The sequence below is a fragment of the Scyliorhinus torazame genome, chromosome 16 (assembly GCF_047496885.1).
Source record: "Scyliorhinus torazame isolate Kashiwa2021f chromosome 16, sScyTor2.1, whole genome shotgun sequence".
In the NCBI taxonomy this organism is placed as follows: domain Eukaryota; kingdom Metazoa; phylum Chordata; class Chondrichthyes; order Carcharhiniformes; family Scyliorhinidae; genus Scyliorhinus; species Scyliorhinus torazame.
Genome location: NC_092722.1, coordinates 63,671,050 through 63,697,173, shown reverse-complemented (window position 1 = coordinate 63,697,173; position 26,124 = coordinate 63,671,050). Strand labels below are relative to the sequence as shown.

At 46.5% G+C, this 26,124-nt stretch overlaps 1 protein-coding gene across 2 annotated transcripts in view; it reads left to right on the top strand.

Annotated features, from left to right (window-relative positions):
* Positions 1-2,110: 2,110 nt before the first annotated feature.
* LOC140392850 (ephrin type-A receptor 8-like) overlaps positions 2,111-26,124 on the top strand; it is a 504,074-nt gene continuing 480,060 nt past the window's right edge. For both annotated transcript variants that reach the window (XM_072478582.1, XM_072478581.1), the window contains exon 1: positions 2,111-2,770. In XM_072478582.1, the coding sequence (XP_072334683.1) occupies positions 2,125-2,770 (646 nt within the window). In that variant the 5' untranslated portion in view covers positions 2,111-2,124. The remainder of the gene's footprint in view (positions 2,771-26,124) is intronic.

Here is a 26,124-nt window from a genome sequence, read left to right as displayed (position 1 = left end):
GTGTGTGCACTGGTGTCGAGACCTGCGCGTCCGGGAGCGTGTTGTCTTCTTCTTCGCCCAGTAGTTGAGTCGGTGGAGGGGGGGGGGGGGCGGTGTAGGGCGGGGGTGGTGGTGATGGTCGCCGGTGGGCCTGCGGGGGCCAAATCGCGAAGTAGCCGGGTAGTGGTGGAGGGAGACGGTGTAGGGACGGGGGTGGTGGTGATGGTCGCTGGGGAACCTGCAGGTGCCAAATCCTAGAGGGAGACTGTGTCCTGCTGCCCGTCATGATGTGCCACATAGGCATATTGTGGGTTGGCATGGAGGAGCAGGACCTTCTCGACAAGGGGTCCGATTTGTGACTCCTCGCATACTTCAGGAGGAGGACGGGCCCTGGCACTATCAGCCAGGAAGGGAGCGAGACCCCTGAGGTGGGCGTCCAAGGGAAGGCAAACATACGTTCGTGAGGGGTCTCATTGGTGGCAGTGCACAGGAGCGACCGGATGGAGTGGAGCGCATCGGGAAGGACCTCCTGCCAGCGGGAGACTGGGAGACTTCTGGACCGTAGGGCCAGAAGGACAGCCTTCCAGACCGTCATGTTCTCCCTCTCCACCTGTCCGTTTCCCCGTTCTCCCAGCTGACCAGCACCAGAATTAGACACATTGGAGACATGTTGAGTGACAGTTTATAATACTGCTGAAGTTTATTCTCAATCATTTTTCAGACTGGAGGTTGATACACAGTGGTATTCCGCTTGGTTCAGTTCTTCCAGCGCTGTTGCTTTTGTTATCATAGAATTTACAGTGCAGAAGGAGGCCATTCGGCCCATCAAGTCTTCACCGGCCCTTGGAAAGAGCACCCTACCCAAGCCCACACCTCTACGCTAATCACGTAACCTAGTAACCCCACCTAACCTTTTTGGACACTAAGCAAAATTTAGCATGGCCAATCCACCTGACCTGCACATCTTTGGACTGTGGGAGGAAACCGGAGCACCCAGAGGAAACCCACGCAGACACAGGGAGAGCATGCAGACTCCACACAGACAGTGACCCAAGCCAGGAATCAAACCTGAGACCCTGGAACTGTGAAGCAACTGTGCTACCGTACTGCCCTAGTTAATGATTTGGAATTGACAGTACAGAGTCGTGTTTTTGAAATTTGCAGATGACATGAAACTCGGAGGTGCAGTAAACAGTGAGGACAATAGGAACAGGCTTCAGCTGCACACGGACAAACCGCTGAAACGGGGCCCATGTAGGATGATGTTCAATGCAGGAAAGAGCCAGAGGGGAAATTAGGACAATTTATTTTATTCAATGAGTTGTTATGATCTAGAAGTCATTGCTTCGAAAGGGCAGATTCAAAAAAGAATTGGAGAAATACATGAAGGGGAATTAATTGCGGAGCTGGGAGAAAGGGTAGGGGGGGTGGGAATAATCGGATAATTCTTTCACGGAGTCAGTGCATATAGGATTGGGTAAATTGCTGCCCCCTGCATGATATATTTCCACAATTTGCCACAACCCTGGGAAAATGGGGATACAATGAGGATAAAGAGAATATTGTATGTGTAACTGAGGGATTGAGTGTGTAGACATTGGGAGCAGGGTCCACATAACAATGTGACATAATAAACTCTCAAATAAAAGCAAAATCCTGCGGATGCTGGAAATCTGGCCCCCACCCCCACTCTTTCATAGCACCAAATGTCAATTGTTTTTCAGTTTCACTTTCACTGAGCACTGACCTTTGTTCTGCTTTTAACACATTCTGCTATCTTACCTTTGTGCCAGTATTAACTCTTCTTCAGTCCTTTATGCTACCATTAACACTACCTTTTTCTTGTGTCCATGTTATCTTTTCAGTCTGCCCTTACCTCCCACCTATCCCTGACCTTCTATTCTGTCCCACCTCCTCCACACCCCTCGCCAACCATATAATCCATCACATTTCTACCCCTCTTTAACTCTGAAGAAGAGTCATATGCACTTAAAACGTTAATTCTGTTTCTCTCTCCACAGACGCTGCTGAGTTTGTCCTCCATTTTCTACTCTAATCCAGTTATAAACAATGCTTTTTCCCTTCAGGATTAAACACGTTATTATATCCAGTGATTTTGCTTTGCAGTGGGATGCTATCAGTGAGATGGACGAGTTCTTCACACCGATCCACACCTATCAGGTCTGCAATGTCATGTCTCCAAATCAAAACAATTGGCTAAGGACTAATTGGTTACAGCGGAATGGGGCACGTCGCATATACATTGAAATAAAATTCACTCTGCGAGACTGCAACAGTATGCCTGGAGTTGTAGGAACCTGTAAGGAGACCTTCAACCTATATTACTTCGAATCAGATAGGGACATTGGTAGCAATGTCTGGGAGAACCAATTTGTGAAGATTGACACAGTGGCAGCTGATGAAAGCTTCACCAGTGTGGACCTCGGAATCCGGAGACTGAAATTAAACACTGAAGTTCGTGGAGTGGGCCCACTCAACAAGAAAGGCATCTACCTAGCTTTTCAGGATATAGGAGCTTGCATTGCGATTGTGTCAGTGAGGGTGTACTACAAGAAATGCCCAGCCATGATTCAGAACTTGGCTGTCTTTCCTGATGCGGTGACTGGAGCCGACTCCTCCTCTCTGGTTGAGGTACAAGGTCAATGTGTGGACCACAGTGAGGAGAGAGATACACCCAAGATGTATTGCAGCGCGGAGGGGGAATGGCTTGTTCCCATTGGGAAGTGCGTCTGTAGTGCTGGTTACGAGGAGCAAAGAGATAGCTGTCGAGGTAAGATTCCTTTCAAATTATTTTTGATACGTGAAGTGGAAGTTAATGGTGGCTTTGGATCTCTGGTTCCCAAGGCTTTCAACCGATGGGGTTTTCCTCATTCATGCCTGTGTTTGCTTTAGGCTGCTTGATAGAGATTGAATGCTGTGATTAATCAATAACTCCATTGGATGGTACAATGTGATTACCAGAATGTAGAAAGTGAACTTAATGCATCTTGAATTATTCTCATCTGGTAGTTTCTATGTTTCTATATCAGTCACTGCAAATACTTTTCCAATTAGCTCTTCTTAAACATTGATATGCGATGTACATAGTAAGATAAATAATTTAATACAAACAGCTTGTTCCAGCCAACAGGACTTCAAGGTTATGGTGCACTAAATCCCACTGGGGCCTGATTTTAATGACTTATTCTTTAGCTTGGAAGTTACAAATTGGAGGCGCAAAGAAATCCACAGAGTTAACGTATCGAGTTCATATGACTCTTCTTCAGAACTGAAGAGCTGTTGTAATCCACAAAGAAAACCACATAAAATGTCCAACCATTAAGAGAGTGACAATCTGTTATCCATTTCTCATATTATGACTGGAGCTTGCATTTCATTGTGACAGCATCTCAATATTAACACTGCTGTTGCTCATGTGGTACATGTACACACATGTGTGTACGTACAGAAGCTTACACACATGTACAGATACGGACATAAAATCTCACACATTTGTACAAAGACAAGCATATGTACAAACACATCTCCAACAATACAATCACACATGCACACACACATTCATATGCAATGCACATGCAAAACACACTTAGAAATTCTGTGTACACACACAAGTCGCTTGAATAGATATATATTTGAATTGTAAGTATGGACATATACATGCACACATGCAAATATTAACAGACACACATACAGAAATAGACGCACATACATAATCTTGCACATTCACGCATGATATATGAAAAACCTACATTAAGAAAGGCTGATGAACAATGTGTAACTAAAAATCATGAATCGAGGCTAAAACCACGACATAAAGGTGTCTTCAAAAATCATTTCTTTTTCTAATAGATTTCCGAATTTTATTGGTCTTTTGGAATCACAGTTTGTTTTTGAACATGAAGGCCCAAGGTCTGAAATATGAAGTGACGAGAAGTGATTCCACTGAGAGTGTAGTGGGACAGCAAGCTCGTAAAGAGGGGGAAGACACAAGTTCACTTGTAATAATAATAATAATAATCGCTTATTGTCACAAGTAGGCTTCAATGAAGTTACTGTGAAAAGCCCCTAGTCGCCACATTCCGGCGCCTGTTCGGGGAGGCCGATACGGGAATTGAACCCGTGCTGCTGGCATTGTTCTGCATTACAAGCCAGCTGTTTAGCCCACTGTGCTAAACCAGCCCCTCAATAGATTTTAGATATTTCTGAGGGGACTGTGAAGGAGGTGCAAAATATTTTCCCAAGGAGGCCTGTGATGTAACACCCTGGGAAACATTAATTTTTCACATCTCATTGGTAGATTCCAAACTTCCTCTCTGCATATGAATTATTCTGAATCTAATACTGTAAAGGTGCACTTTCACAGACTTCATTCGTGAACACAAAAAGTATTCATTAAAGGAGTTGTACAGCAGCCTCTCACCATGGGGTGATTCCACATTCTGAGTCCTGATTGGTCATCCAGGCCAGGTGAACTTACTCTGCTGTGTTGCCCTTAAAGGGATAATAACCACAAATACTCAGCCATCTTAGCTTTCGATGATGTAATTGTTTCTGCTTCAACTACTGTCAGCAACAATGCTCTTCATTCTCCAATGATCATTTAACTTCACTCTATCCTCACTCTCTGTGACTAACTTGTCAATGAGTCCATCCGTTCCCTGGTCAGGCCAGTCACTCTCTCACAACTTGAAATGATCCGATTGAATAAAGGACATGGGAAGGAGGAGTTTTTACTTTTGAGGTACGGGAGTTGGGAGGAAGCAGGGAGGTGCCTAGCAGAGCGTGGGGTACAAGCAAGACTGAGTTACAACATGAGAGTCAGTGTGAAATATCAGTAACAGGTTTCCTGCCCAAAATCACCCTGATTGACAAGCTTCACTTCCAGTTAGGTGGGAAGCATTCAAGAGGAGGATGCAGGACCAGGTTGGTCCAAATCCTGACCCTCAAGTGGGTTGTAGTTTATCTTGGGGAGAATGGAAGGGTCAGAGGCCTGAAGGAGGCGAGGCTGAGTGAGGTTTGGAGGCCTTGTGGAGGGGGTGGTCAGAGATCCTGGGGCGGGCTGAGCTAAAGTCACTTATCTCCTATACCAAGCAGTCTTCAACTCTTGATAGCTGCTCGGTTTCCAGCTATATGGCCAGAGTTAAATTCAAAATGTTGGATAAATTGGAGACGCACAGTCTCATTTTAAAATTTAAATTGCTAATTCCTCTTTCATTTCATTCCTCCCAAAGCTCACCTTCCTTCTCTACTTCACCCGACCCTCCATGTCCCATCCTAATCCTTCCCAAATGTCCCCTCCCCCCATTATTCTTCTATCCCTCCTTCATTAGAATCGGCGATGAGTTGAGTTTGATGCAGGTTAAGGGTCAGGATTCAGATTTTTAAGATTTAACCCACCCCACCTCAGCCAAACCCACTCTTCCCTCAGACTTTCTCGGCTTTTAAAAGCTCTCCCCTGAGCAATGCAACTCGATTTGCGTGATCCATTTCTTTCACTCTTTCTGGTATCCTGCAATATTTACCTTGACACAACAACTACATTGCTTTTGCTATGGGCAAATACCTCAGGAACTTCATAGGAGCATACTGGCACCGAGCCATAGAAGTAGACATTCGGATAGGTGACTGAACGTGTGGTCATACAGGTGGGTTATATGGTGGCATCTTTGTTCTGTTTTATGCCTCGGAGTTAGGCAAAGATGATACACCAACCTCTCTGTGTGCAAGAGGAGTTTCACTCAATGCTTTAAAATGTAGTGTAGGGAATAATGTAGGAAAACGCAAAGTTATGCACTTTGGTAGGAAGAATAAAGGAGCTAAATATTATTTAAATGGAGAAAGACTGCAGAAAACTGCAGCACAGATGGATTTGGGGATCTCGTGTATAAAGGATCAGCATGCAAGTTCAGTAGGTAACTGGGAAGGCAAATGGAATGTTGGCCGTAATTTCAAAGGGAATGGAATATTAAAAATAGGGAAGTCTTCACTTAGGGGCAGCACGGTAGCATAGTGGTTAGCACAGTTGCTTCACAGAGTCCCAGGTTCGATTCGCGGCTTGGGTCACTGTCTGTGATGAGTCTGCACGTTCTCCCCGTGTGTGCGTGGGTTTCCTCCGGGTGCTCTGGTTTCGTCCCACAGTCCAAAGATGTGTGGGTTAGGTGGGTTGGCCATCCTAAATTGCCCTTAGTGTCCAAAAGGGTTGGCTGGGGTGGCGGCGTGGGCTTGGGTGGGGTGCTCTTTCCAGGGGCCAGTGCGGACTCGATGGGCTGAGTGGCCTCCTTCAGCACTGTGAATTCTATGATGATTCACGAGGTTGAGCATGGTTCTGGAGGGATTTTCTTCTGAGGAGCGGTTAAGTGGGCCTGTACTCATTGAAATTTAGAATGAGAGGCAACCTTATTGAGATATGTAGGATTCTCAGGAGGCTTGGTAGGGTAGATGCTGGGCGGATGTTTCCCCTTGGATCAGAGGGCATAATCTCAGAGTAAGCGATCACCTATTTATGACAGAGTTGAGGAGGAATTTCTTCTCGAGGGTTATGAATCTGTGGAATTCCTTACCGCCAAGAGCTGTAGAGGCTGGGCCATTAAATATATTCATGGCTGAGATAGACAGATTTTTGATCAGTAAGGGAATCAAGGATTATGGGTACAAGGCAGGAAAGAGGAGTTGAGGATTGTATCAGATCAGCCATGGTGTCATTGAATGGTGGAACAGACTCAATTGGCTCCTACCCTTTATGGACATATGGGGCTGGATTCTCTGATTTTGAGGCTATGTCCTCACGCCGTCATGTATTCTAAACGAACAAGACTAGTGTCAACTGAGGCTGATGAGATGATCTAAGATTGCATTTTCCTGATATTTATTGTGACTGTGGGTTCTTGTGCTGTGTGGCCCAGATTGAATTTGTTATTTTTATGTTTATTAGTAGAATAATACATTGATTAGTGAGATACCTGCCATCTAACCTACGTTAGTTTAATTTTCTTGCTCCATCAGTCGGAATGTAACCCAAGTCCCAGTTTGATGGATTGTCGGACGTGTTTTATTTACTCCACTTTGTAAATTGCCTCCCTTTGACTCAGGTGGTGGCCTGTTGGTTTTATTGATTCCTGAGGAGGTGGGCCTTCTCGAATCAGAGCTTAATTGACACTCTTCAATCAGTTGCAAGGAGATGATTTAGAAAAAGCTCTGGATAGACTCAGAAGCTTCATTGATAATGGGAGAGTGATTGCCATTGGCTCTATTTCAAATGATCAGGAGCACAACTCCCGAGAAATCAAGGATACTATTTTCATCATTTAGCTTGCTGCCAAATAGAACTCTATGGCATATTGAACACGAATGATATGCAACATGTAGAACAGTGTTATCAGCTTACAGAAAATGAATAAGGTACAGCATATAGAAGACTTGTCTGCTACATATAGAATATCCACAAACTGCGGCGTATAGACCACTAGCAAGCTGCAACATAGAAACCACTAGTCTTTGAAGCATATATAAAATTATCATAGTGCAGCATATTGAGCACTGGCCAATGCAGCATCTTCAACATATAAAACACTAGAAACTCCTGCATACTGAGCACTAGTAACTTGCAGAGTATTAAAATACCGCATAGAACATTAGTTACTGCGGCTTGTAGAACACATGGAAATTGTCGAAACTAAAGCACTGGTGAACGGTTACATACAGAGGACGATTAACCTCAGCATATAGAAGATGAGTGGGGGGGGGCAAGGTAGTGCAGTGGTTAGCACTGCTTCCTCACGGCGCTGAGGACCCGGGTTCGATCCTGGCCCTGGGTCACTGTCCATGTGGAGTTCGCACCTTCTCCCCGTGTCTGCGCCGGTCACACCTCCACAACCCAAAAAGATGCAGGTAGGTGGATTGGCCACGCTAAATTTCCCTTAATTGGAAAAAATAATAAATTGGTTTCATTAAATTTTAAAAAATGGAAGATGGTCTGCAGCATACGGTGCATTCGTGAAGAAACATCTTATGGAGGACTATTGTGCTACTGCATATAGAACACCAGAAAACTGTAGCATCAAAAATGTTAGGGGAGGCGATGGCATAGTGGTATTCTCACTGTACTAGTAGTCATAGAATCCCTACAGTGCAGAAGGAGGCCATTTGGCCCATTGAGTCTGCACTGACCTTCGAAAAGACGCCCCTAGCGAGGACTATTCTCCTCTTCCCCCCCACCCACCCCTCTCGCTGTAACCCCATCTAACAGTTGGACACTAAGGGGCAATTTAGCATGGCGAATCCAACTAACCTGCACATCCTTTGACTAATTCAAGGGAACTGGGTTCAAATCCCATCACAGTCGATGGTGAAATTTGAATTCAATAAAAATCTGGAACTAAAAGAAACTGAGGTTTCATAGAAATCCCATTTGGCCTGCGAATGCCCTTTAGGGAAGGAAATATGACCTACACGTGACTCCTATATGTTCCAGACTGACGACTCTTCAATGCCTCTGAAATGGCCCAGAAAGCCACTCGGGTCAAGGGTAATTAGGGATGGGCAATAAATGCTGCCCACATCCCATGAATAAATAAAAAACATTTAGTGCCTGTGTAAACTGCAAAGCACAAATGAACTATAGCCAATAGGATACTGGTAAACTACAGGGTAAGCTGCAGCACCTAGAACCTGGAAAATAGGGCAAACTCTAGTCACTGCAGAATATAGAACACCAGAAAATGTCAGCTTAACGAATGTTACAACATTGTTCTGTTTTTGACCTTCATTTTCCAGTACACAGGTTGCTGGTGTTTAATTCACTAAATACAATAGAACTGTGTGGTTTGGGTGTTTTTTAAAATACGTGGCTTCAATGATCCTGGTTCTCTGGAGTAAAAGCTGAGACTTCAAGGAACACATTTTATTAATTTGATTTATTTAAAGTATGTTCCAAGAGGAACTGCGATATCTTTAATGGAAATCAACACATTCTGATTGAGTCACTTTCTCTGATTGAATGCATTTTGTGGCTGTCAGTTATTTATATCTGTTTTCCGCAATTCAGAACAGAAACTGTGGCACCTTCTAAAGAACTTCACAGACAATAAAGTCCTTTTGAAATGTAGTCACTTGCAATGTTGTAGCGATACAGCGTATATGGACACCACAAAACTCCACAAGTAACATTGAGACTAATGACAGCTAATCTCTATTGACGGGGCTGATTGAGGGCTAAGTATTTGCCAGAACATTTGGAGGACCCCACCTGCTCTCCAAATAGTGTCAGAGAATCTTTTTCGATGGCAAACAGAGACTTTAGGCTGGATTTTCAACTGCTGGTAAGGATGGGAATGGATGCTGGCATGATTTGAAAATCATGTTCCTAGAAAGAATGCAATGCAATTTTCAATGTGTGGGCATCTGGAACTGGCCATGCCAATATTGAAGTGTCTGTTAATTGTGGAGCCCTTTGAAAGACCTGAATAGTTTTGTCAATGGAGTTAATGAAGGCACTGGTGAGCTCATACATAGAGTCATAGAGGTCTACAGCCTTTCGGCCCATCGCATCAGGGCCGGTCAAAAACAACCGCCTGGGTATTCTAATCCCGTTTTCTGGCACTTGGCCCAGAAACTTGGCATCGCTCAGTTGCTTGACCAGCGACACAGAGTTTCCATTGCTGGTGCTGAGGGGTACATTTCTCTCCAGTGATAGGTGGGCATCCTCAGAGTGGCATCTGGCTGCTGGCATCACCAGGGCAGCAGACGTCAGCAGAGAAAGTGAGCCAGCAGCAGGGCTGTGACAGGAGATGGGAGCAGACTAGCCTGACACGAGGCAGAGCAGCAGAGGAGTTGCCTCAGCCGAGATGCCCTCCCAATCATGAACAAGCCCAAAGAGCACAGAGAGGGGCTGCAAAGAGAAAAAGGCCACCATACAATATCGAGAGTGTATCAGCCAAAGGTCAGCTACCTGCAGTTGGCAGAGTGCCAGTACCAGAGGAGATTGCACATATCCGGGCAGATGGTCTTGGACATTTGCATTGTGGTGTGCAGTTACCAGATACCTCATGACCCCAATGCAGCCATCAAGGTCATGTGGCACTGAAATTATATACATCCAGGTCATTTCAGCATCAGTTATGGACCTGGCTGGCATCTCGGTCAGCAACTCATCAAACCTTCAGGGTGGTCATGGATATCCTATGCTGTAGCGCAGAGAATGCACCATTTGACAGAGAAGGGCTTGTGCTGGCACAGGGGGCATTGGGCTTTACCAGCTCCAGGATGATCATTGAATGCACCCATGCCTCCACCAGGGCACCAAAAGAGCAGCCAGTCAGATTCAACATCAGAAATGGCTTTCAGATGTTGAATGTGCACCGTATTACGGGTCTGCATTTGGTTCCTACACAGCTGTCATGATTCCTTTCTCTTGCGAGACGGCCAGACTCTGCCCCTTTTCAGGCACAACATCCAGACTCAGTGAGTGGCTGCTGGAGATCAATGGGGGTGGCACAGTGGTTAGCACTGCTGCCTCACAGCACCAGGGACCCGAGTTCAATTCCGACCTCGGGTGACTGCGGAGTTTGCACTTTCTCCCCGTGTCTGCGTGGGTTTCCTCCCACAGTCCAAAGATGTGCAGGTTGGGTGGATAGGCCATGCTAAATTGCCCCTTAGCATACAAAGGTTTAGGTGGGGATACTGGGTTATGGGGTTAGTGGAGCTCTTTCAGAGGATCGGTGCAGACTCGATGGGCCGAATGGCCTCCTTCTGCACTGTATGGATTCTATTCAATTTTATTCCAGCATCAAAGTATTGTAACAATATAAATCAACTGAGGAAAGAAATAGACATAACTTCACTCCGGTGATCCATCAAGTGTAAGCTGATGGCTTAGTGCCTTGCACCCTTGCACAGTCCTTTAAGGAGCTCCCCCTGCAGCTGGGAATGAGATTGAAGAAGACTGCTTAGTTGCACCTGAACCTGGCTTCTGTTCTTGGCACGGAGGTGCCCATGGGGCTCCTCCAGAGGCTTCTGAACCTGCCTTATTGCAGGGAAGTCTCTGTCACAGGGAGTTCTGGAAGGGATAGTTCCTGCAACGAAGGCACCGCAAAGGTGAGGGATGGCACCGATGCCTACTGAGGAATGGTCCCCTCATCGACCTTTGACTTTGTTAGAGCTTTCACGGTGTTCTTGCATGTTGGATGCAGCTGGCATCCACTCCTCTTACAGCTCTGCGTCATCGGCGACATCTTCACAGAGAGACTCATTCATTCTGAACATGTCAGCACTCTGCTCCTGCTCAGGGCGATGCTGCATATTGCTCGCCAGGACGGTGAGAACTTTCTTCATATAGGCTCATGTGGCGTTCAAATCCCTGAACTCTGAGGGAGCACATGTGCTACATGGACTCTTCCATTGTCTGCCCATGGCTCCAATAATTAGAAACCCACCTGCCTCCGTTATTCCTGGAAGACCCTCCTTCTCTGTGACACCTGAGGCCCAGCATCTTCACCCAGTGGAGCATGACCATGTTCTCAGGAGAGGTCTGTCCACAGCTGACTTGACCTCACTCTCTTCGTCCTGCTCAATATGATGCGATGCAGCTGGCTCAGCGAAGTCTCCCACAGCCGAGGAGGCCGGCGATGTCTGCTCTGTGCGACTTTGGCTGCAGGCCCGTAGGAGAGACAGGAAGGAAAAGGTGTTGATAAGAACTTGGCCAATTCAGTAGGTCCATCGATACAACCAACCCGTAGATGATGGCAGTTAACGGGTCAACGCACATATTTTCTTCCGCGCCCGTCATCTGAGGGTAGAGGTCACATGGCCCTGCTCTTCCTGGCTCCTAGTCTCGCCATCACTGATGGTCTGTCACAATGCCCAGCCTCCTCCATGACTCTGAGGTGGTGCAGACCTGGCATTCTGACTTCCGCACTCAATTTCCTGGATATTGTGAGTTCTCTTCTCCTGCAGGATGAGAGGAGGATGATTAATGAGTAAGTTGCCTTCCCTCCATTCACAGCATGACATTGATATGAGCTTTTGCTGTCGAGTTCCTCAGAGATACCCTTTGTGGCTCATGTAGCATCCATAGATTCCCTACAGTGCCACAGGAGGCCATTCAGCCCATCGGAGTCTGCACCGGCCCTCAGAAAGAGCACCCTACCCCCGTCATATCCCCGTAATGCCGACACGTCTTTGGCATCTCAGTGATGTGACGGGGCAGTCAGTCTGACAGTGTTAGGGAACACTAAGTACAGGAAATCTCCTGAGGTTGTGTACATGCTGCTGTGGACAGAGTTAGAGACTGGCCAGATGGGCAGCACTCGCCATTCACCTTCCCAGGTCGGCACGGTGGCCCAGTGGTTAGCACTGCTGTCTCACAGCGCCAGGGACCCGGGTTCAATTCTGGCCTTGGTTGACTGCCTGTGTGGAGTTTGCACTTTCTCCCTGTGTCTGCGAGAGTTTCCTTTGGGTGCACTCGTTTCCTCCCATGGTCCAAAGATGCGTAGGTTAGGTGGATTGGTCATGTAAAATTTCCCCTTCGTGTCCAAAGATGTGTAGGTTCATAGAATTTACAGTGCAGAAGGAGGCCATTCGGCCCATCGAGTCTGCACCGGCTCTTGGAAAGAGCACCCTACCCAAGGTCAACACCTCCACCCTGTCCCCATAACCCAGTAACCCCACCCAACACTAAGGGCAATTTTGGACACTAAGGGCAATTTATCATGGCCAATCCACCTAACCTGCACATCTTTGGACTGACCGGAGCACCTGGAGGAAACCCACGCACACACGGGGAGGATGTGCAGACTCCGCACAGACAGTGACCCAAGCCGGAATCGAACCTGGGACCCTGGAGCTGTGAAGCAATTGTGCTATCCACAATGCTACTGATGGGGTTAATGGGTTACAGGGATAGAGCAGGGGAGTGGACCTAGGAAGGGTGCTCTTTCAGAAGGTCAGTGCAGACTCAATGGGCTGAATGGCCTCCTTCTCCACTGTCGGAATTCTGTGGTTCTATATGGGGTCATTGAATTGCTTGTAGCACTGGGCCCACATTCTCTGGGCCACGCTGTGACGGCTGACCTCCTCCGCCACTCCCAGTCACGTTTTTCAGGAATTTTGCAGCCGGGTGTCAGAAAGGGGGAAACTCTCCGACCTCGCCCACGGCTGGGATTCTCCGGCCCCGCTGCAGTGAATGGAGTTTTTGGCTGAGCGCCAAATTCTCTGTTCTCGCTGGCAGCGGTGAAGAGGAGAACGAGACCCGGAGAATCCCGCCCAATATCCTCCGCCTCTCGGCCACGGTCTCAGTGAGGACGTCCAGGGAGACATCCATAAACCTTGAGGATTGCACCACACCAGTGAAGCTGCTGCCCGGCAGGGTCAGCACCCAGAACTGCTCTGGCAGACAGGTTTCAGACCAAGAATTGAAAATCCAGCTCTCATTTAATCAATCCTAAAAGCAACGTCGCTGACAGTGCGGCACTCGATCTGTACTGTACTGGAGGGTGAGCAGGGATTTTGTCCTCTCAAGTTTCTGGAGCGGAACATGAACTCGCAACTTCCTCGCTCAGACAAAAGAACGCCAACCACAGAGCCGCAGTTTTGAAGGTGCTTTCACCACTTTAGATTTGGTGCAGTAGGAGAGACTTGTGGACAAGGATTATAGTCCCTGGCTCTAACTGTAACGCATTTCCCACTTCCCCAATTCCTAATTGCCACTGATGAGCATTATTTCAAATTCCAGCCCATTGTGCTGGTTTTGCGAGAAAAATGATGCAAAGTCAAGAAGAAAACGTGGAATTAACTGGGCTGATAATCAACTATCTGTGATCCATTTTAGAGGCCTAGTACATCAGTCCAGATCTTGAGTGAGTCCAGGCCAACGCTTTCTGGAGCACAATCACACACTACCCTGACTCAAACAACAGCAATTGGCGATGGCCAATAAATTCAGCCCAGAGTCAAACAGATCCTGAGAATAAAACAAAACCGTGCCATTGCCTCTTGAGCTCTGTTCATCTGAAGAATGTTATCTCACAGTAACAGGGTCACTAATGTCCTCTCCAAGCCTTTTCTGATTTTTCTCCCTTTAGGTGGTTCGCTCATCACATGAATTCATACCCATCAACATGCACATATTTCCTTGCCATTGCAGAGAACATCTGGCAATGAGACAAATCCATTATCCTTCGATGCTCTTTGAGGGAGAGAGTTACAGGTTTCCATATCCCTTTGTGCGAGTAAATGCTTTCTGACATCCATCACCCCAATCATAATGGATTGCAACACAATCCTTTGCAAGTTCTAACAACAAGGATAAATTGTCCTTTAACCCAACTTTTTAGTTCATAACTTTATTGTAGAATGTGGTGGGAGACAAAGTCAGTCATGTATGATTATGAAGGAAAATGGTTGCTGTTAAAGGTGCATTAAAAAACATCAGTGATGAAAAGGAAATGTAAGGATGGAAAAACTAAAGAAGCGAATCCATTAAATCCCCACAGTGCAGAAGGAAGCCGTTTGGCCCATCAGGTCAGTACCGACCCTCCGAAAAAGAACCCTACTGAGGCTCACTCCTCTACCCCATCCCATAACCCCGCCTAACCTGCACATCTTTGGACAATAAGGGGCAATTTAGCATGGTCAATCCACCTAACCTGCACATTTTTGGACGCTAAGGGGCAATTAATCATAGCCAATCCACCTAACCTGCACTTCTTTGGACTGTGGGATGAAACTGGAGCACCCGGAGCAAAGCCACTCGGACACAGTCACCCAAGGCTGGAATTGAGGCCGGGTCCCTGGTGCTATGAGGCAGCCGCGCTCACCACTGAAAATTAAAGATTGTACAACTCAGAGGGTATAAATCAGTGAAAGGGAGTACAGGGCAGGTGAACATCTTGGACAGAAGATTAGCTAATGTTGCGAGCCATCGGAACAAGAGGTCTTTCTGCTGGTGTGGGCTGTACAGCACTTTATATCTAATCCTTAAGTCGTCAGTAATTTCACCGCATCCTTGGAAATAAATTTTGAGGAGTACAGTGTAATTGTGGAAATGTTATTGAATAAAGGCACCTCTCGGAAGCTTAGAGTATGACCTGAATTAGCATAAAATCTATTGTGCTAGGAAAACACTATTGATAGGCAAATCCAACATAGTGTTGCTTTTTTGAATTTGGCTTCAGATTGCGTTTATTGATAAAGATTTGCATCAGCAGCCAGAACAGGTCAGTCACATTTTGCTAATTTATTAAAATCAAACTTCACACTTAATATATGAGATGGGAATGCCTGATGGTATATCTGCACGAAATAATTGTCATAACTTTTCCAGTTATCCATTAGTTTTTAACCATTATTATTTCTTCTTCCACTCTCACACATTTCTCTCTGCTCCACTCATCCATTTTGTGACTAATGCAAGATTCAGAAGGTGACTTTCTCCCAAGTCTCTTTGCCAACACTGATGCATTGCACGCAACTACAAAAATGTGGCATCTTAGAGTAAGATGATTTACTGTGGTCACGTGATCTCAACATCGCCATTTTTTCAAGATGACTGATTGAGCTTGGAGTTTAGCAAATCACCGATTAAGTGCTTTACTGCATATTAGCACAGCTCATAAATAAATCGTTATAGCAGCAACCAAATCCACAAAAGGTGTACACCGATGTATACAAACATAAAAATGAGGAGGAGGAGTAGACCACTCGGCCCCTCAAGCCTGCTCCTCCATTCAATAATATCGTGGCTGATCTGACTGTAACCTCAGCCCCACAGTCCAGCCGACCCCCGATAACCTTTCACCCCGTGTTAATCAAGAATCTATCTGACTCAACCTTAAAAAATATTCAAGGACTCTGCTTCCACTACCTTTTGAGGAAGAGAGTTCCAGAGACTCACGACCCTGAGAGAAAAAAATTCTCCTCATCTCTCTTTAATATAGGTGACCCCTGATATTTAAACAGCGACTTTGAGTTCTAGATTCTCCTGCAACCCTTCAAGATCTTATAATACACACACACACCCATATGAACACTCATATACACAAATACATGGGCAGCATGGTGGCACAGTGGTTAGCACTGCTGCCTCACAGCACCAGGGACCTGGGTTCAATTCCGGCCTTGGATGACTGTGTGGAGTTTGCACGTTCTCCCCATGTCTGCTTGGGTTTCCTCCGGGTGCTCTGGTTTCCTCCCACAGTTCAAAGATGTGCAGGTTAGGTAGATCGGCCATGCCAAATTGCTTAGTGCCCAAAAGGTTGGGTGGGAGCCTGACCCTAGGTAGGGTGCCCTTTCAGAGGGTTGGTGCAGACTCAATAGGCCAAATTGTCTCCTTCTGCACTAGTGGGCAGCACGGTAGCATAGTGGTTAGCACTATGGCTTCACAGCACCAGGGTGCCAGGTTCGATTCCCGCGTGGGTCACTGTGAGGAGTCTGCACGTTCTCCCCGTGTCTGCATAGGTTTCCTCTGTGTATTCCGGTTTCCTCCCACAGTCCAAAGATGTGCAGGTTAGGTGGATTGGCCATGCTAAATTTCCCTTAGGTTAGATGGGTTGCTGGGTTACGAGGTTAAGGTGGAGGTGTGGTCTTAGGTAGGGTGCTCTTTCCAAGAGCCGGTGCAGACCCGATGGGCTGAATGGCTCCTTCTGCACTGTAAATTGTATGATTCTATGGAACACCTGAATGTAAACACAATCAAGTTCAAGCAAAGTACCTTCTGAAGTCGTTTGGAAGGCATTGTGGTTAGTTCCATGTTTGGCACCTTTATGCACGTTGTGAGGGTCGCGCTGTCCAGCAGAGATGCATGGCTTTGTCAGTAAATTAACATTTTCTACATTCCATATTGCACTATAAAGGTACAAACCATCAGTTGGAATAAAGGTTCTGTGGTTTTTTTTTTTGAAAATGTAAAGGATTGTTGTAATCTATAATGATTGGGTGATGGATGAAAGGATAGTAGAAATCTAGAACTCCCTCCCTCAAAATACTAATAAGGCTCAGTCAGTTACAATTTTCCACTGTGCGATCAATTTGTTTTTGTTAGGCAAAGGTTTATAGAACCAAGATGAGCACATAGCCATGGGGTGCAATCTAACCAAAATAAAACAGTACGAAGTCTTACAACACCAGGTTAAAGTCCAACAGGTTTGTTTCGATGTCACTAGCTTTCGGAGCGCTGCTCCTTCCTCAGGTGAATGAAGAGCTCCGAAAGCTAGTGACATCGAAACAAACCTGTTGGACTTTAACCTAGTGTTGTAAGACTTCGTACTGTGCTCACCCCAGTCCAACGCCGGCATCTCCACATCAAAATAAAACAGATTATGTTGTGGGCGGGATTGGCGGGGTTGTTGCCGGCACTCTGACCCAGCTATCTAATAGCACTGCTGTGTCTTGTTTTCGTGCCCTGGCAGGGAATGCACACCGCCCCCCCCCCCCCCCCCCCCCAGAAGCTGCAATACATAATTTCCTGCATTGAGGCAGCCCAATCTCTCAACCCCTCGACGCAGCCCTGGACTCACCAACACCCCAACTCACCTGCAAGAGGGTCCTCGAGCCCCCGTACTCTCCACCACATACAGGCAGGGCACCGCCAGTCCCGATCCCTGATACGGGCACAATGCCAGCTTGGCACCTTGGCTCTGCCAGCCTGGCACGCGGCACTGCCCTCCCAGCACGGCACCCTGGCAATGACTGACACATGGGGAGAAAGTGCAAACTCCACACAGTCACCCAAGACTGGATTCAAACCCGGGTCCCTGCCGCCGTGAGGCAACAGTGCTAACCACTGTACCACCAGGCCGCCCCCATGATTGCTTGAAAGTATTTTTTTGCTGATAATAACATCACATGTTTAGAGTTATATATATTGATGCCTATGTTTTTTTTGTTAAATCCTTTCATGGTGAGGTCAGCATTTGTTACCCATCCCTAATTGTTCTTGAGAGGCTTGCTCAGCCATTTCAGAGAACAGTTAAGAGTCAACTGCATTGCTGTGGGTCTTGAGTCACATGTCGGCCAGACGTGGTAAGGATGACAGACAGACTTCCTTCCCTAAAGGGCATTAGTGAACCGGAGGAGTTTGATTAATTGATTGATTGATTAATTTATTGTCACATGTACCGAAATACAGTGAAAAGGATTTTTCTGCCATCAAGGGGACGTACACAGTAGATAAAAAGAATAATCGACAAATAAGTAATTGGTTACAGTGCAGAACAGGGCCAAACAAAGCAAATACATGGGCAACAGCAGCATAAGGTGTCGTGAATAGTGACTTACAGGGAACAGATCAGTCCGAGGGGGAGTCGTTGAGGAGTCTAGTAGCTGTGAGGAAGAAGCTGTTCCTACGTCTGGATGTGTAGGTCTTCAGACTTCTGTATCTTCTGCCTGGTGGAAGGGTCTGGAAGAAGGCAAAGCCTGGGTGGGAAGGGTCTCTGACAATGCTGTCTGCCGTCCTGAGGCAGCGGGATGTGTAGAACGAATCAATGGATTTTCAACGATTTTTAGCAATCGACTGAGACTAACTTTCAATTCCAGGGGTGGGATTCTCCCCTACCCAGCGAGGCGGGTCGTACTGGCGCCGAGGAGTGGCGTGAACCACTCCGGCGTCGGGCTGCCCGGAAGGTGCGGAATCCTCCGCACCTTCAGGGGCTAAGCCGGTGCTGGCGGGGTTGGCGCGCGCCAGCCGGCGCCGAAGGGGCTCCGCCGGCCGGCGCTAGTTGGCGCATGGTGCATCACAGCACATGCGCGGGGGGGTTCTTCTCCGCGCCGGCCATGGCGGACCGTTACTGCAGCCAGCACGGAGGGAAAGAGTGCCCCCAATGGCACAGGCCCACCAGCGGGTCGGTGGGCCCCGATCGCGGGCCAGGCCACCGTGGCGGCGGTGTGGGATTCACGCTGCCCGCCGGCGATTCTCCGGCCCAGCGGGAGGGGGTCGGAGAATCCCGCCCCAGATCTATTAAATTAAATTCACTAGCTGCCATGGTGTGATTTGAACCCATGTTCCTACAGCAGTAAGAACATAGAAACAGGAGTAGGCATTTCAGCCCCTCGAACCTCCTCCGCCATTCAATGATCAGTGGCCTAACTCTATGTACCTAGCAGCATGGTGGCGCAGTGGGTTAGCACTCGGCTTCACTGCACCGAGGTCCCAGGTTTGATCCTGACGCTGGGTCACTGTCCGTGTGGAGTTTGCACGATCTCCCCATGTTTGTGTCAGTTTCACCTCCAAAACCCTAAAGATGTGCAGGGTAGGTGGATTGGCCACGCTAAATTTCCCCTCAATTGGAATAAAATGAATTGGGTATTCTAAATTTATTTTTAAAAAACTCTATATACCTGCCTTTGGCCTATATCCCTGAATATGAAATGAAAATCGCTTATTGTCACAAGTAGGCTTCAAATGAAGTTACTGTGAAAAGCCCCTAGTCACCACATTCCGGCGCCTGTTCGGGGAGGCTGGTACGGGAATTGAACCGTGCTGCTGGCCTGCCTTGGTCTGCTTTCAAAGCCAGCGATTTAGCCCAGTGTGCAAAACCAGTCTTTACTTAACAAAAATATATCTGTCTCAGATTTAAAATTAAGAACTAATCTAGCACCAATTGCCGTTTGTGGGAGAGAGTTCCAAATCTTTACCACGCTCTGCATGAAGAAGTGCTTCCTAACATCTCTCCTGAATGGTCTGGCCCTAATTTTCAGACTATGCCCCCTAGTGTTCGAACTATGTGGAGCGATTTATCTCTATCTACCCTGTCTTTTCCTGTTAATATCTTGAATACTTCGATCAGATCATCACTTTATATTCTAAATTCTAGAGAAAACAGCCCTAATTTGTATAATTTCTCCCCATAACGTAACCCCTGAAGTCCAGCTTTCATTCTTGTAAACCTAAGTTGCACTCCCTCTGAGGAAAATATCCTTCCTGGGCCTCTGGATTACTACTGTAGTGACATTACCACTCTGCCACCAACTCACTTTGCAGCAATATTTGCAGGTTATAAATGGAGTTAGATCCAAATCATCCACAATCTCAGTGAATGACTGAATCAGGGTGAAATGGCCTAATCCTGTTCCTAATAACAATAATGTGAACATTTTCCTTCTCTCTTGTTCAGAATGGTTCTCACCTTGGTCAGCAGTACAACTCTCCAATCTGATTCAAACCCAACCGTGCGAAGCGGTAAATAACCTATGCCAATCCTGCGCGGAGGTTTAGTGCCTTTTAAATGAGGTGTTGAATTGAGGTTTGTCCGCTCATCAGATGGATGCAAAGGATCCCGTGGCACAGTTCCCTTGGCGCCTGGCCAATATTTATGCTTCAACCAACATCGCCACCACCAAAGAAAAACCCCAGAATATTTGTCGAGAGAGGAGGGAGCTCATTTCGAGCCTCGATGACTCTTTGTCGAGTCATCCAGAGTCAAAACATCAGCTCCCTGCTTTCTCCATAGAGGCTGTCAAACCTGCTGAGACTGTCCAATATTTCCCATTTTTGTTTCAGATTCCAGCGTCCGCAGTAATTTTCTTTTATCCACAGAATATTTGTCCGTCATTTCATTGCTTTAAACAATTTTTCTGTGTAGAAATTGGCTGCTGTGTTCCCCTATGCTGCATCACTTCATATGTAATTCATCAGTTGTAAATTAGAACTGGGATGCGAAAGTCGCTATATATATGTAAGTCCTTCCTTTCAAAGAGAGCGATCAAGGTCTCACTTTTAAAGGGACATTACGCCTGAAAAAAAGCATACTTTGGAGTCAGATGAGATGTATTTATTTTAAAAGAAAATCTCCAAACTGCCCCCCCCACCCCCACACACTCCATCTCTGTTAAAGCTGAAAGTGGGCAAGTTGGACACTTAATTATAGCCAGCTGAATTTGCCAGGCCTTTGAAAACTCAGGAACCCAATGGAGGAAAGAAGAGCTTCAGGAAAAATTAATTGCATCAGCAGCACTCTTTCAACATTGCCCACGCTTACCTGCTTCCCTGGTCTCTCACCTCCATCCGCAATTGGAACCTCTCCCCACTAGATGCTGGGTCACAGCTGCAGGTTTCCCATATGGAACTGCTTCCTGCCCCGGCTTCTTTTTTTTCCCAATTTTCCAATTAAGGGCTATTTAGGGTGGCCAATCCACCTACCCTGCACATCTTTGTGTTTTGGGGGTGAGACTCATGCGGACACGGGGATAATGTACAAACATGAGTGCCCTCGTTCTTTAGAGAGCTCTGTCGACCAAGCTTGCTTCCAAATTGAATCCCTCCTTCAAGAAAAAAAACACACGCTCCACAGCAAGCCTGTAATCCTGAATTTCCAGATTTTGCCACCTGAAAACCAGGCCCCTGCTCAGAAAATCTCCCATTCATCCAAGTTCCCGATTTCCCACTGCGACTTCAAACACGCACCCGGAGAGGTGGCGCAATCAATCAGATTTTTAAAATCCTGTTACTGAGGAGGTCTTACCAATTCTGTCTCAGTCACTTCAATCGCTTGCGAGAAACTCCACTGAAATTTCAGGCATCTGTCCCCAAATGAGCTGAACTCCTGGAGTCAGCATTCGGTTTAATTTCAACTTCAATTGAGCAAAGTTGATTAAAATTGCTCGCCGCACTTTGCGTAAACATCACTCACAAATTCTCATTAACAAAACTAATGTACTTACCACCTCATACATAAATTGCATATGAAAAATGAAAGAGTATTGGGTGAAAGAGAAAATGCCAATGGCTTCTAATGTGTATTTGGCAATAATGCAGGCAACCAATAATACATTTGACTATCAACTGAGGAGTTCAGTGGTTTCTTTTCGAGGCTTAAGTTTCTGAAAGGCTTTAGATTTAACTTGTTAAAGCCCTTTAATTTCAAGATTTAACTGAATTAAGTGCTAGCTGTACCATTTACTTCCAATATGATTGCTGAACAGAATTTTAAAAATCCCCATTGGTTCAGGCTCTTCCCGAGGAAGTTTGAAAGTCAGACCCTGACCGCTGTATAATCCTCCTCTGAGGGCTCCAAAGCTGATCTAAAACTGATGATAGGCTCAAGAATAAAGTGGCAGTCTTGATTGATTTTCCAGCGATGGAATCAGAGTTTCTATTTGCATTTGTATTAACTGTATTTGCTGATTAGTAAGTATAGTACAGAGAGCTCTCTCAAATTTGGATGACTAACATGCCCCAAGCAGTTGAGACTTAGATTGGCCCTGAACGATTCATATCTCAAAAAACTATTACATTCATTGATGAAGAAATAGTTCCATTTTCTAATAAATAGCAATTTTATTGTCTTAAAGGATTAGCGCTGTGTACAATCAGCATACAAGGTGACCACAGTACGGTGTTGGTTGGCAAGTTGGCAGTTATAGGGCACTGGCAGTGTGGTTAACCCAGAGGTTGTGCAAGAGGAGAGCAAAGCAAACTCATAGAATCATAGGATAGAATTCTCCGGTCGCCTGCCCGCGTCTCGCCCATGGCGATCTTGCAACGGGCGGGGCAGAAGAATCAAGACCATAAAATCCCTTCAGTAGAAAAGGAGGCCATTCATACAATTGAGTCTACATCAAACCTCTGAAAGTGCTCCCTACCCAGGCCTATACCCCTGCCCTACCCCCTTAACCCTACCTAACCTACATGTCTTTCGACACTAAAGGCAATTTAGCATGGCTGATCCACCTAACCTGCACATCTTTGGACTGTGGGAGGAAACCGGAGCACCCGGAGGAAAGCCAGACAGTCAAGGGGAGAAAGTGCAAACTCCACACTGACAGTCACCCCAGGACAGAATTGAACCCGGGTCCCTCGTACTGTGAGTGCTAACCACTGAACTATCGTGCTGAAATAGAACCTTGATAAAGAGAGGAGCTGGATGCGAGGAGAGAATGTTATCTGGGGGCAAAGTCACCTGCATAAAAACAAAAAGAGCAGTTTCTTAAACAATACAGGAGTCAAAAGCTATCGGAGTTGAGGCTTTGATTTTATTGAATAGTGGAGCAGGCTAGAGGGGCCGAAAGGCCTGCTCCTACTCCTAATTCGTATGCTAGTAGCAGTCTCATGAGGGACCCTGAGATTGAAAATCTTAGAGAGATATATCATTAATTGCTGATAAATGTAACCCTAATTCACAGGTACAAATGAGGGAGCATCAAAAAGAAAATTCATTAAATGAAGATATTTCTGAACACAACCCTGCAAATAATGCATTAAGGAAACCAGATTAGATATTAAAATGAATTAACATAAGAGTTTCAGAAGTCGAACATTGGGATCTTGTCAATAACTCACAAAATATTTGCATCGTTAACCCAGCTGTTTAAAGTGAGAGTTCTTTACTTGATTCTTTTATAAGTTGCAAGTTAATTATTTTCTATTCTATTGCCAGTGTCCAAATCAGTAATTCAATTTATATAAGCTGATAAAATGATGACATGATGGTTAGAATAGACTTGTTGTTTGTGTTCATTTATCAATTTAGATAAGATTCATTATTGTCACTGTCACTATCGTCATCCTGCACAGTACAAGTCAAAGAAACAAGCTGGGATACTGTCACAGGTCTACACCCTTGCCCTCCGAATATATGATGTCATCAGCACAATGGGTGCTTTCTCCCAATTGATGTGGCGTGTCTCAATTTCCGTTGTCTCGACGTGTCGACATCTTCCGGAAGGTTCAGTCAGTAATTTGGCACAGTTACAATTCGGCCCATTGAGTCTGCTCCGCCATTCAATCATGGTTAATATGTTTCTCATCCCCATTCTCCTGCCTTCTCTCCACAACCCGCGATCCCCTTATTAATCAAGAATCTATCTATCTCTGTCTTAAAGAGACTCTGTGATTTGGCCTCTACAACCTTCTGCGGCAAAGAGTTCCACAGATTCACCACCCTCTGGCTGAAGAAATTCCTCCTCATCTCAGTTTTAAAAGATCGGCCCTTCAGTCTGAGGCTGTGCCCTTGGGTTCTATTTTTTCCTACCAGTGGAAACATCCTCTTCACATCCACTCTGTGTAGGCCGCTCAATATCCTGTAAGTTTCAATAAGACCCCTCCTCATCCTTCTAAACTCCAGTGAGTACAGACCCAGAGTCCTCAACCGCTCCTCATATGACAAGTTTCTGTTAAAGAAGTCTGTGTGGTCTTATGCCTGTTAACAGCAAGGCTTAGTATTGTAGGCATATTGTAAGTGTCCTTCCTGTTTTTTGTCCTTGGTTCCCATTTCATTTGGGACTTGACAATTTGTTTATGAAAGTTAACAATACTGGGGTGGGAAAATAAATTACAGATGATTCTCTGCCTACAAATGGACAAAAGTGTGAAGAGGGCAGTAGAAAACTACAAAGGCCCATAGACAAATTGGTGCAGACGGGTGGCAGATGATGTTCAATGTGGAAAAATGTGAGCTGATTCATTTTTGTAGGAAGCACATGGAGAGACAATGTAGAATAAAGGGCCACAGCTCTAAAAGTGGTGCAGGAGGAGAAGGATCTGGTGCATATGGTGGTAGGTAGGGAATGGTTAAAAAAAGATACCATATCCTCGGCTTTGTAATTGTGACATTATAGAAATGTTCAGTATACAAAGAGTTAATGTCATGTCACAATTAACCACCAGATGGAGCTAGATGCAGTACTATATAAAGCACTGGGGCGGGATTCTCCCAAGTCCCCGCGATGGCCCGACACCGGCGTAAAAAGCAGCACGAACCACTCCGGCGCCGGAGGGGTTGGCGCCGCGCCAACGGGCCAGCGGGAGTTAGCGCATGCGCAGAACCGCCGGCGTGGTTTCACGCATGCGCAGACCGGCTGCCGTATTCTAGCAAATGCGCAGGGGGGTGTCTTCTCCGCACCGGCCATGGCGGAGCCCTACAGTGGCTGGCGCGGAAGGAAGGAGTGCCCCCACGGCACAGGCCTGCCCGCAGATCGGTGAGCCCCGATCGTGGGCCAGGCCACCGTGGGGGCCCACCCCCGGGGCCGGATCCCTTGCGCCCCCGCCGAGGACTGGACCCTACCAGCCAGGTCCCACCGACCATGTCCAATCCACGCCGCCGGGACTGGCCCGAGACCGACGGCCGCTGGGCCCATCGGGGCCTGGAGAATTGCTGGGGGGGCCGCTGCCAACGGCCCCCGACCGGCATGGCGTGATTCCCCGCCCGAAAACTGACACCGGAGAATACGGCAGACGCCGTCGGAGCGGCGGGGTGGGATTCACGCCGTCCCCCGGGGATTCGCCGACCCGGCGGGGGGTCGGAGAATCCCGCCCCTGGTCTCAGGCTTCTGGGAGAGAAGGCTGGAGTAGAGTGCATAGGAGAGATCTAGAGAGGAAGAGTACAGTTAGAGTTAGAGTGCAGGGACTAGTGTTAGTTTAGAGTAGATTACTATAATTATTGTTTACTGTGGGAGTAAGTGGTCGTGCTTTAATAAGTAGTGTAAATAAATGTTAGCTTTGTTAATGAACTTAGCTTCTGTGGTCTTTGTGAACACTACAACATCCATCCTGATAACAGAATCACAAAGAACCCCACATGGAGTACCAGAGCAAGGAGGCTATATTGAACTAATATGAGACATTAGTTTGGCCTCAGCATGATAATTACATCAAGTACTGGGCATCACACTTTAGGAAAGATGTGAAGGCATCAAAGGGAGTGCAGAAAGGTTCACAAGAATGCTTCCAGGGATGAAAAACTTCAGTTATGAGGGCAGATTGGAGAGGTTGGCACTATTTTTTCTTGGGAAGAGAAGGTTGAGAGTAGATTTCGGAGAAGTATTGAAAATCATGAGGGATTGGGACAGAGTAGACAGGGAGCCCTGGCCCTTCAGTGCAGCACAGAGGGAGTCCTGCGCTGTCAGTGCTACTACCTTTCAGTTGCGACGTTAAATCATGGTTGAGTCTTTTCTTTCACAGATGAGCCTCCATGGCCAGATCAATCTCATCTTATGGTCGCTGTCCAAATTGGAGCCGTATTGTCCAGTAATGATACAATACTGTCCTGCTTTGTATAGATCACAGACAGAACCAGCTTCTTGCTGCTGGACTCAATACAGTGAACGTTGCTTAAAGGAATGGCCTCAGTGAGCATAACCCACTGTGTCACTCCACCCAACTGATTCGAACACCACCCTAAGAGCTGTTGGTGCTCGAGT